Here is an 11429-nt window from a genome sequence, read left to right on the forward strand (position 1 = left end):
AGCAGAACCAAAGTTGCACGTTTGTGTTTCTTGCCGGGTGAGCACAGCGGCGACACGCGGGAAGCCCGTGCGAGATGGCGGTCGGCACACACTCACACACCTTCTAAAATTGCTCAACGAGCGCGTCGTCTGTCGCATTTCTTCCGTGTCCATCTGCCGCTTCGGACCCGAGCAATGGAGGGGGGCAAACCGAGTCTGCCGCTCGTCTACCAGGCGGTTCAGGCCCTGCACCACGACCCGGATCCGGCCGGGAAGGAACGAGCTTCGATGTGGCTCGGCGAGCTCCAGAGATCGGTAGGAAAACGGGGCATTCCGCTCACCGAGTCGGGCGGGGGCCGCTGTGCCACTCGGGCTTTTTGTTTTGTTTGGCTTTGGTTGATGAGTTTGTTTGTTTTGTTTTCCCACGATTCTTCTTGAGCGGAGTGGCGTTTCTTCATGCAACTCGTACATTTGGAATCGCTGGGAAAGAAGTGCGCCATGTAATGTATTGGAGCCCGTTAGCATCGCAGCTAAGCTAGTCGGCGACTAATGAATGAGCCACAACAACACAGGCTGCTAGCCGCCCTTTTCGGCGTCTGTCACTCGTCCTTGACGAGGAGCGAGTTGACGGAGTTCTTGGATGTCCACCGAATGCGTGTTGACGTTTGGGGCGGGGGTTGTCAGACTTTGGCTCCGCTCGTGTGTTAGCTGGTTAGCATGGCTAATGAACGTAACTGCTGCGGTGACGTTGACGCCAGGACTCAACGTCGTTCATCTGCTGCCGGCGACTTCAGCTCAACGGCTTGTTGCTTTTCATGTGTTCGTGTGCAAACAGATGGCGGCTGGCGCCGCGCACGCGTCCCTCAACCTGACTCCCGACGCCCTAGGTAGGTCAGCAGCCTGGGCTTGGAGTGCGCTCAACTCTCCGTTCGAGCCCACGACTCGGACGGCCGCAAGGAAAACAACGTCGACGCCCCACTGGCACTTTCAATGTGCCAGATTGGCAGATTGGCAAAGGTTGCGTGTGTGAAATGGGCACATCTCGATGGCCAATACCGCGCCGTCTCCCCTTCAAAATGTCCATCTCTTATGACTTTGAGTGGAGGGTCTCCGGAGTTCCCGCATGCTTCACTGTGGGCGTGGTGGTGTTTTTGTACCAAACGCATCTTGGAATTCCTTCGATATTTACCGTTTGCCTTTGGGACTTTCGATGTGTGTCACTGCAAAACGGAAGCACAATTGGACATTAAGCCGCCAAACGCTCCCTTTTCCCCACGGGGTGAGCTTGTTGTCACGCCCAGCACTTGACTCAACTTCCTGCAGATCTTTTCACCAGCAGTTCTTGCTATTTTTACAGTTGTCATATTTCATCACTTGCTCATGTGACTCAAGTTTGTGGATGAAGTTTGACTGATTTCTCATTTGATTTTGCGCTAAGATATTTTGTGAGTCTCATCATCATCCTAAACTTGATTTGGGCGTCGTAGCAAGTCACTGCTCGCTGGCAGGTGTCGAGGAGCCATACTTCTTTCTCCTCAAGTAATAGTACTGTTACTTTAGAAGAACAGAGCTCAAGTGGAAGTCAAAAGTCTTCCTCCGACGACTTGAATTAAAGTTCTCATTGATAACACGACTCAAGTCATGAATACATGTTATTTTTGTGTGTCCAATAGAACCAAAGATAAAATAGGAATGTGCAACTTCAGATATGTTTTAACATGATCACTTTCACTCAAACAATGGAGGAAATTGTTATGGAATAACATGAAAAAAATGGAAATTCCCTCCCTTCTCTGTATTAGCTGTGAAGTTATCCGTTTCAATCTCGTGAAGCTGCCTTCACGTTAGGAACAAAACTATGGGACGCAGCACGTTGATTTGTGGTGCCTTTATTTCCAGATGTATGCGTGGGAGATCTCGGATCAGCTGCTGCAGCTCAAACAGGACGTGGAGTCGTGTTACTTTGCCGCTCAGACCATGAAGATGAAGATCCAGACTTCGTTCTACGAGCTTCCGCCCGATTCCCACAATGCGCTGCGAGACTCGCTGCTGTCTCATATCCAGAACCTCAAAGACCTGTCGCCCATCATCGTAACCCAGGTAACGCCGACGCCCCGGCTTCATTTTGGTTTGACGATATTGGCCAAACTGCGGACGAAGCAGAAAAAGAGCACGCTTCAATCCGGTGGCCGCCTTCGCCTTTTCGTCTGACTGGGTTGTTGTTGTTGTTGTTGTTATAGCTGGCGTTGGCCATCGCGGACCTTGCTCTTCAGATGGCGTCGTGGAAAGGATGCGTGCATACGCTCATTGAAAAGTGAGAATTTACACAGTGCATTGCTGTGTCGTCACGGACATGATATTGATTCTCATTTCTGGCGTCGGACAACTTGAGCTGTTTGTTTCTGCTCCTCTCAGGTACAACGGTGACATCAGCTCCATGCCCTTCCTCATCGAGATCCTGACGGTGCTGCCCGAAGAGGTCCACAGCCGCTCGCTACGTATCGGAGCCAATCGGAGGACGGAGATTATCGAGGACTTGGCGTATTACTCTTCCACCGTGGTCACGCTACTGGTTAGAGAACTCTCCCGTTGCCGTCACGTGAACTCTGCTCGACTCTGGGCGTCGACAACTGGGATACTTGAACCCAATGAGCCCACGTTTTCATGTTTCCCAGAAAACAGTCGCTCAATTTTTCAGTCATGTAAATGGCCGACGAGAGAAAAAGTGTTGAAAAAAATAAAAAGATTCGGACTTATTTCTGCCTTTTAGGCGTCGTGTGTGGAAAAGACGGGAAGTAATGAGAAGATGCTCATCAAGGTCTTTCGTTGTCTGGGGAGCTGGTTCAACCTGGGAGTCCTGGATAGTAACTTCATGGCCAGTAATCAGCTGCTCATGGTTCTCTTCCAAGTGCTGGTGCGCTGCCTGCTGTATTCACACGCCACATTTGGGACTCGATCAGCTGACGATCCTTTTTTCCCCGTTGCAGCAGAGGGACGATACGTCCACTAACCTCCACGAGGCGGCCGCAGACTGCGTGTGCTCTGCCCTCTACACCATTGAGAACGTCGACACCAACGTGACGTTGGCGCTGCAGCTCTTCCAGGGCGTCCTGACGCTGGAGACGGCCTATCACATGGCGGTGGCCCGTGAAGACCTCGACAAGTGAGGAGGCTGGCGGCACATTGCCGGAGATTTGTCGGTGTTGTCAGTCACGCCACTGTATTTTTTTTCCCCCTCAGAGTTCTTAACTATTGCAGAATCTTCACTGAGCTTTGCGAGACCTTTTTGGAGACCACGGTCAGGAGTCCAGGTCAGGGAATGGGAGACTTGAGGACGCTGGAGCTTCTTTTGATCTGTGCCGGACACCCCCAGTACGAGGTAGCCAAATAACTGCAAAACGGCACAAGGAAAAAGTCATTTCTCCGTTTAAGCTTGCATCTGTGCTCCAGGTGGTTGAAATCTCCTTTAACTTCTGGTACCGGCTTGGTGAAAATCTGTACAAGATCAACGATGTGGCCCTTCACACCATCTTCCGACCATACATTCAGAGACTACTGCACTGTTTGGCCCGACATTGTCAGCTGGACCCGGACCATGTAAGTGTGCAGATCGGTGAACCTCGTTTCATTAGCCACCAGTCCGGTCTCCGTACGGGGCGGGTCTCGTTGGAGGCTCGGAGAATCGCTCGGGCTGAATGCTGTGCATTTGCTTCACGCAGGAAGGAATTCCCGAGGAGACGGACGATTTTGGGGAGTTCAGGATGAGAGTTTCTGACCTAGTTAAAGACGTCATTTTTCTTGTAGGGTCTATGGAGTGTTTTTCTCAGGTGAGGCAACTCCCAAAAGTCATGGACTGTTTGTGTGTTCTCCTATGTTCATGTTTCATTTGTCTTCTCAGTTGTATTCTACCCTCAAAGATGGGAATCCTCCTTGGGTGGTGACGGAAGCTGTTCTCTTCATAATGGCTGCCATCGCCAAAAGTGTTAACCCGTGAGCCCCGTTGCCTCCTTGATGATGGGGAAAAAAACAAAAAAAGTTACCCCAAGCTAACATATTGACTTTGTGAATGTTTTAGTGAAAACAACGCAACCCTGTTGGAGGTGTTGCAGCAAGTTGTGCTGCTGCCAGAAGTGGTTCACATGGCGGTGCGTTACACAAGCATCGAGCTTGTCGGAGAGATGAGCGAGGTCGTGGACAGAAACCCCAGATTCCTTGGTGAGGGCACGGAGAACAATTTTACATTTCAAATGTTTTTGTTTTTTTTGGTAACCTTCTGGCAACGAACAGAGCCTCTGTATGTTTCCTTCAGCTTGTAATGCAAATAGATTTTGTGTCCCGTCTGCGTCAGACCCAGTGTTGAACTACCTGATGAAAGGTCTGAGAGAGAAACCTCTGGCCTCGGCCGCAGCGAAGGCGATCCACAACATCTGCTCCGTGTGCAGGGACCACATGGCGCAGCACTTCCAAGGACTTCTGGACATCGCTCGCTCCCTGGACTCCTTTGCGCTGTCCACGGAGGCCGCCGTCGGACTGCTCAAAGGTAGCCGCGGTGAATCGGCAGACTCGAGCCATTCGAGCCATTAGTGTAACGCGAGCGCAGGTGAATGTTGCGACGGAAGGAACGCTTCGCCGGCCAGCGGCGATGTCGAGCACTCCCGTTGAAGGGTCCAATAGAATCTCCGTGAAATGTGCCATGTTGTTGTTTCTCTCCATCCAGGGAGGTGATGACCAGATGAAGCGGCAACCTTTTTTGACCCGTGTTGAACTCTGGCAGTAACAATGATGTCATAAGCTTGTTATTTTTAACTGGTAGGTACAGCGCTGGTCCTTGGTCGTCTTCCTCTCGACAAGATCGCGGAGTGCCTCGGTGACTTGTGTGCTGTTCAGGTTTCAGCCCTTAAAAAGGTCTGGAAATCCTCTTTCCGCTTCCGTCTCGGGTCTGTCTGAAAACAGACGAGAAAAAATGTTTTGCCGTTTCAGCTTCTGGCCGAAGAATCGACGAACGGTCGATCGGCCGATCCGACCGTCTGGCTGGACAGACTGGCCGTCATTTTCAGGTAAAAGTTCACCTGACGACCGGCCCGTTAACGCCGACGGTGAACGCGGTGCTCGCTTGTTTCAGACACACAAACCCCATCGTGGAGAACGGCCAGACGCACCCGTGTCAGAAGGTCATCCAGGCGGTAAAATAAATGCAAAACCCGTGCCGTCACAACAGCAGATGCGTCCGGCGTTCCACTCGTGCGGTTATACGTGTTGCTTCCAGATCTGGCCCGTGCTCTCCGAGACTCTGAACACTCACCAGGCGGACAACCGGATTGTGGAACGATGCTGTCGCTGCCTCCGCTTCGCCGTGCGCTGTGTCGGAAAAGGCTCCGCCTCCTTACTGCAGCCCCTGGTTACTCAGGTCAAAAGAGTCGACGGACTGATTGGAGAATTGCCTGGAGAAGGTCTCGTTCCTCACGTGTGTGTTTTACCCGTCCGGTGTTGTCAGATGGTGAGTGTGTACCAGGTGTATCCGCACTCGTGCTTCTTGTACCTGGGCAGCATCCTGGTGGACGAGTACGGTATGGAGGAGGGCTGTCGGCAGGGTCTGCTCGACATGTTACAGGTGAGCTGTCGAACAGCCACGGCCACGGCCACGTTTTGCCAGTGACGAACAATAATTAGCAGGCTCATCGCCGTTCCCCGTTAGGCTTTGTGCATGCCGACGTTCCAGCTGTTGGAGCAGGCCAACGGCCTCGTGAACCACCCGGACACGGTCGACGACCTCTTCAGACTGGCGACGAGGTGACTTGCGTCAAGCTCATATCACCTACTTCGTCTTTATTTTTCTGGCATGTACATCTTTGTGTTCAGGTTTGTGCAACGGAGTCCCGTCACGCTGCTGAGCAGCAGCATTATTGTCCACATCATCCAGTGCGCCATCGCCGCCACCTCGCTGGACCACAGAGACGCCAACTGCAGCGTCATGAAGTTTGTGCGAGATCTCATCCACACCGGCGTGGCCAACGACGTAAGAACAGCAAATGGGAGATACTTACTGGGAGCGCACTGAATGGGACTTGTCGTTTGTGTCCCTCAAGCACATGGAGGACTTTGATTTGAGGAAGCAGCTGATCGGTCAAGCCATGGAGCAGCACGGCCAGCAACTTGTCACGCAGCTCATGCATTCGTGTTGCTTCTGTCTGCCCCCGTACACGCTGCCCGACATCGCGGAAGTGTTGTGGGAGGTCATGGTTTTCGACCGGCCGGTGAGAGGCCGGTGAGGGGCCGCGCGGGGCGAGTCGGATACTTGGCCGGTCGCTGACGTGTCGTCGCCGTGTCCTCGTTGCAGACGTTCTGCCGCTGGTTGGAGAGCGCTCTGAAAGGCTTGCCCAAGGAGACTTCGGGAGGGACGGTCACAGTGACGCACAAACAGCTGACAGATTTCCACAAACAAGTCACCAGGTGAGCGTCAACACCAACGTGTTTGAAAGCAGGCATCGTTTTAACAGCTGAAGTCGCTTCTCCTTCTGCAGTGCTGATGAATGTAAGCAAGTGTGTTGGGCCATCAGAGAGTTCACGAGACTATTCCGGTAAACGCACGTAAGCATGTGTGTATGCGCACACACACACACACACACACACACACACAGAGTTCCCGGGGTGCTCAATTTTCCACTGCAAACTGGTACCTCCCGAGTAGACTTTACACCGATTTTATCGGCCTGATCGGTGTCGGCCGATAATTAGCATTTTATGCTGATCGGCTTTCATGTCATAATTCACCGACATTGATCGGCCCAGCAAAGGACATTTACTCCGCGTCGCCATCGTGCACAGTATATTTGAATCCGAAAGCTAGTTTATTTTTCGCCTTGTCGTGTGTCTTTTGACGTAGTCCTGTAAATATCTGACGGCCAAGAGTTATTTCAAACAAAAAAACAAAACAAAAAAACATGGCGGTGTGGAACAGACAACACGTCATGCCGGATCAGACTACAAGACAAATTTGCTCTTTCATAATTGCATGTCAGACGACTGCAATCAAATGTTGTATTCCGATACCACCACATCCATTTTTGTTTACGATCATTGGGCTTTATCTTGTCAACTCAAACGCGACCGGATAAACTTGTTACCGTGGCGACTGTATTATAAGGACAAAATGTGGTGGTGGTCTCCGGTGCTCAGGAGAGGAGAAGGACGTTCCTTTAAGGCTTGCTTAAGGTACGTCCGCATACTTTGAATCCGATACGGCTCGCAAGCAGGCAACAAAACGTTATGCGGCCTAGCAAGCTGGTGGTAGCACGAACGATTGTACGTCAACATGCCGCCGTTCTGTCGAATCATGCTCGAAAGTCATTGAATTACAGTAAGTTAGCACCCATTATTTCTGTCATGTTGTAATGTTGCTTTGACCTGACTGATTAGAATACACCACCGGTGTCAAACTGGGTGGCCCGGGGGCCAGATCCGGCCCGCCACGCCATTTTATGTGGCCCGCGAAAGCATATGGAAATTGCTCATTGTGTTCTGGTGTAATAACATTGAGATATGAGCAAGCATGTTTTTGTTACCAATACCCCTTTGAAAAGAAATGTAATCATCGAAAAACGTTCTTTTTAGCTTCTGATTTCAAAACTGTTTCTTCATCAATGTGTTGCATATACTGTACTTAATGATATGAGGTAATCTTGCGTTTATATGGCTTGACAGTCGTAGCGGCCCTCCGGGGGAAGTCATAACTACGATGTGGCCTGTGACTAAGATGAGTTTGACACCCCTGGAATATACGATGTGACTAGAGCAGTGATTTCCAACCTTTATGGAGCCAAGGCACATATTTGACGAACAGACACATTCCTCCGTCTTGTGATCGGTTATCGGTTTATCGGTTTTTTCCACACCGAGTGTTGTCTTGTTTTTGGCCATCATGGATCTATTGGAGCAACTGGGTTGAGAGCGTTACTTTCAAAATGTATTCCGATGGTTACTAGTTACCCGTTAAAAAAGCTAATTCAAGGACCATCATATTCAAGTCAGATAACTTGATTACTTTTAATTAGGGTACTTTCGTATAATTCCAACACCAAATATACTAAACAAAGACCAAATAGATGAAAGGTCACTACAATATATTTATCTGGTCTTTTCCGTCTTATTCTCTGCTGCTTCTCCTCACGCGGGTGGTGGGCACGCTGGAGTCCATTCCAGCCGACTCTGGGCGTACACCCTGAACTGGTTGCCAGCCAATCAATCATTTGCACTCAAATTCACACCTACGGGCAATTTAGAGTCTTCAATTAAAGATGTATTCATCCTGTGAGGGAAATTTGATTCACTCGCTTTATCACGTCATAAGTTTTGAGAACCTTTCCACATGACTCGCCGTTTGTTAGAAAGAGTGAAATGGGGAAAAAAAGAGGGCAAATGAAGCTTTACACGCGAACACAAACTCAGAATTTGGATAGGTGACGTCAACCTTTCATTGCCGGTGACAGCTGATATTGGCAATAATACAGTGCTGAAATAATAAAGCAGTGGGTGATTTGTGACGGGATAGTCAAATATCTACTTACAAGGTGCACCCGGGTGTCGGGCGAGCCCGCTGCTCACTGGGCCATAGCCGAAGCCACCAGCGGTCCGGAGGACTGCGGCAGCTAGCGGTTTTCTTTGTCAACGTTATCCGAAACGAGTAAGTCCTCCAGTGAATACGATCCATACGGACCCTGTCCATTCTCTCCGAGTCGCTTTCAAGACCTGTATCTCACTGGCTCGGATCCTTGTTGGCAATCTGACGGCAACTCGAGTCTCCGCCATCTCTGTGACGTCACCTGGAGACTCGCTGGTTTGCCACAAGAGGTGAACGCGTCTTCATTCGAAGACCGTCCCGGTGTGCGTGCTCCGAACAAATACGTATGATACATTGATTTCGACAAGAAATAGAGGCATATGTCAGCGACTTCCAGGTGAATTGGTTGTCAAGTTGTCTGGAGACGTCTTTCTGGTGACCTCTCGGGTCCCTGGTCAATCTCGGTGACGTCTCCGCCACTGAGCTCGGGGTAAAACTGGCCGCGTTTGGGAAGCCCAGACGGACATCCAGTGGCCTGTGTCGTTTTGATTGGTCAACAACAACAAAACTCTCTGCGGTCCTTTGAGCTTGTGATGTGACCGTTGATCCACTGCTGAAGGTTGCTGGGCCCGCTAGTTGGAAAAGCGGGCGGGGGCTCAAATCGACAACCGGCTTCTCTCTTCCCACGTTAAAAATGTAATCCTTTGAAATAATCCACATTTTGAATAAATGTACCTGTAATCTGATTCCATGTTGTAACAGTACCAGATTACATTTTTTATTTTTATTTTTTAAATATATCGTGATTACGTAACGCCGGTACATGTATTCGGTTATTCCCCAAGCCTGTGGACCAATGATGGTTTACGTTACTTATGCGGTTAGGGTGAGGCGGGCTTTAAAATGGCACGTGAACCAGTCCATGTGCAGTGGAAAAGGGGCAATGCAGGAGTAAATGGCTGGATAACTAATTGTGGCTGTATTTCAGGTAAAATCTATTTTGGCGGTTGAGAGGTGGCAGCAAAAGCTGTGACTGCTGACGGAGATCTGACGGGAGGAGTTGGGACATATTGTGGACGGTGGACACTCGGCCAGATCTCAAGGATTTACTGAACAGATGCACCTGCAGCAGGTGGGAGGTGGGAGGGGCAGGCCAAGGAGGAAAGGTTCACAAAGTGAACCAATGGGTGAGAAGCGCAATGTGCCTGGTCAACTGTTTTTAAGAGAAACTTTATTTTTGGGACTTTGGTCATGGTAGTTTTGGCGATGCTGTACAAAGAGCCAAATGATATCCCACGATGCTCTTGGCTGGGTGGCTCCCCGTGGAGGACTTGATGTCACCACCTTTGACCATTTTAAAGTTTGCTTATTTTTTAGTTGTTTTGCTGCAGAGAGTGACAGAGTGAAAGCTGGGAAATGCCAGACTGACATGAAATCTTGGCGGCTGTTGCCTTGTTGTAGACAATAAACAACTGAAACAACAAATGTAGTTCTTGAAATCAAATCAAAGCCCATCATGCTGGATGTTTGCTCAAATTTACATTTCCAATCAAGAGTCTTGATTTCCCACATTTCTCATCATTTCCCCAGTGGTAAGTGAAACCAAATATTCCATGAGGAAAAACTGCAGGTTCCAGCCAAATGACTCAACTGTTGTTGTGCCTTTAGAGTTCGCCTTCCAACAGATTATGGACAGCCACCTTTCCCTTTTGTATCCCGAAGTCGTCGTCTCCTCTTCTTCCTCAAAATCCACTTCCAAGGCAGCGGTTGAAACGGGACCCCTGCGGGAACACCATTTGCCACCCGTCATCAGGGCCTGATGACTTGGCAAACAGGTGCAACCCGTTTTTATTTTGCAAGGTGGAGACCTACACCAAGAACAACTTGTGGCATTACCGAGCCACGCGTGGTATATCATGGTGCTTCTGTTACATGGGTGAGCACCCTTCTAGCTCTCTGACTGAGTTGAACCGTTTGTTCCGTCCCGAAACCTACGTTTGCAACACTCGTCTTTTAGTGACTATGAGAGCCAGAAAGATGTGCGCAGGCTCTTGAGCATTTTTTTTCTCTGGAATGCCCTACCTGTCGATATTAGAGCTGCTACCGCTTGACTTGAGACTTGTTTTGACAATTTGGCATTTAATTGAAGTACACCTAGGCCTGTTTTACTGCTGCTTGTCCTCTCTCTTGCTCAGAAGAGGGGAGTAGGTGGCGATGACCGAATCTGAGGCTGTTGCCGTTTGGGTTCCGCACCGACCGAGCGACCGGGACAAGATTTTGCTATGGAGGATTCTGCTCTGAACGACTGGGCCAGCCTGGTCATCCTGATGGTGGGGGGGGGGGGGGGGGGGGGATCCCTTCATCTGCAGTGCCTTCTCAAGCTTCAATTCACCCTTGAGGATCAAGTCAACTCCTGACAAGTTCAACTCTGTGTTGTGGAAATGACTCTCTTGTCTCTCGCTCTCCTTTTCTACTCACTAACCCAACCGGTCGAGGCAGACGGCCGTCCCACACTGAGTCTCGGGTCTGCTTGAGGTTTCTTCTCCAAATGTTTTTTTCTTGCCTCTGTCGCATAGTGATTGCTTAGGTGGGTTAGGGTTCAATTGGTCTTTTAATGAGTGAGGAGTGTGGTGCACCTGCTCCATGTGTAAAGTGCCCTGATACAACAACTGTTGTGATTTGGTGCTATTTAAATAAAATTGAATTGAAATGAATGTCCCATCGCTCCACTATTTTGGACTGAGATTTCAATGTTATTGTTTAATAGTTACAATACACTATATTAATGAAGAAGTCTTGTTCCTAAGCTCAAGGTAACTAGCACAAAGGCTTTGAAAATGTCTCCTCGGCAAATTTCATATTCAGAAATCTAGAGTGATCTCATGTAAGCCCA

The 11429-nt window shown here is 49.6% G+C and overlaps 1 protein-coding gene across 4 annotated transcripts; it reads left to right on the forward strand.

Annotated features, from left to right (window-relative positions):
• Positions 1-21: 21 nt before the first annotated feature.
• tnpo3 (transportin 3) lies at positions 22-11250 on the forward strand. Of its 4 annotated transcripts, XR_009786627.1 has the most exons (24): positions 22-294; positions 1879-2079; positions 2220-2293; positions 2395-2551; positions 2750-2893; positions 2967-3142; positions 3220-3358; positions 3430-3576; positions 3699-3806; positions 3878-3969; positions 4055-4194; positions 4328-4519; positions 4793-4884; positions 4960-5036; positions 5102-5162; positions 5246-5386; positions 5474-5590; positions 5675-5769; positions 5839-5995; positions 6066-6233; positions 6317-6429; positions 6501-6567; positions 9525-10128; positions 10205-11250. XR_009786627.1 is itself a non-coding variant. In XM_061762622.1 (23 exons), exons 1-22 carry the CDS (start codon positions 175-177, stop codon positions 6559-6561), a joined length of 2772 nt encoding a protein of 923 aa, XP_061618606.1. In that variant the 5' UTR covers positions 22-174; the 3' UTR covers positions 6562-6575; positions 9525-11250. The 4 variants fall into 4 exon arrangements, 3 of the variants coding, with proteins under 3 accessions (XP_061618606.1, XP_061618605.1, XP_061618608.1); XM_061762622.1 differs by having other exon boundaries at positions 6501-6575; positions 9525-11250; XM_061762621.1 differs by having other exon boundaries at positions 9525-11250.
• The last annotated feature ends 179 nt before the right edge of the window (positions 11251-11429 follow it).

This window comes from Phyllopteryx taeniolatus, chromosome 22 (genome assembly GCF_024500385.1).
Source record: "Phyllopteryx taeniolatus isolate TA_2022b chromosome 22, UOR_Ptae_1.2, whole genome shotgun sequence".
In the NCBI taxonomy this organism is placed as follows: domain Eukaryota; kingdom Metazoa; phylum Chordata; class Actinopteri; order Syngnathiformes; family Syngnathidae; genus Phyllopteryx; species Phyllopteryx taeniolatus.

Coding starts and splice junctions, on each gene's coding strand:
- tnpo3 (XM_061762622.1), top strand. CDS start 175: ATGGAGGGGGGCAAACCGAGTCTGCCGCTCGTCTACCAGGCGGTTCAG. Junction 295..1,878: donor TCGGCGAGCTCCAGAGATCG/GTAGGAAAACGG, acceptor CTTTATTTCCAG/ATGTATGCGTGGGAGATCTC. Junction 3,359..3,429: donor CCGGACACCCCCAGTACGAG/GTAGCCAAATAA, acceptor TCTGTGCTCCAG/GTGGTTGAAATCTCCTTTAA.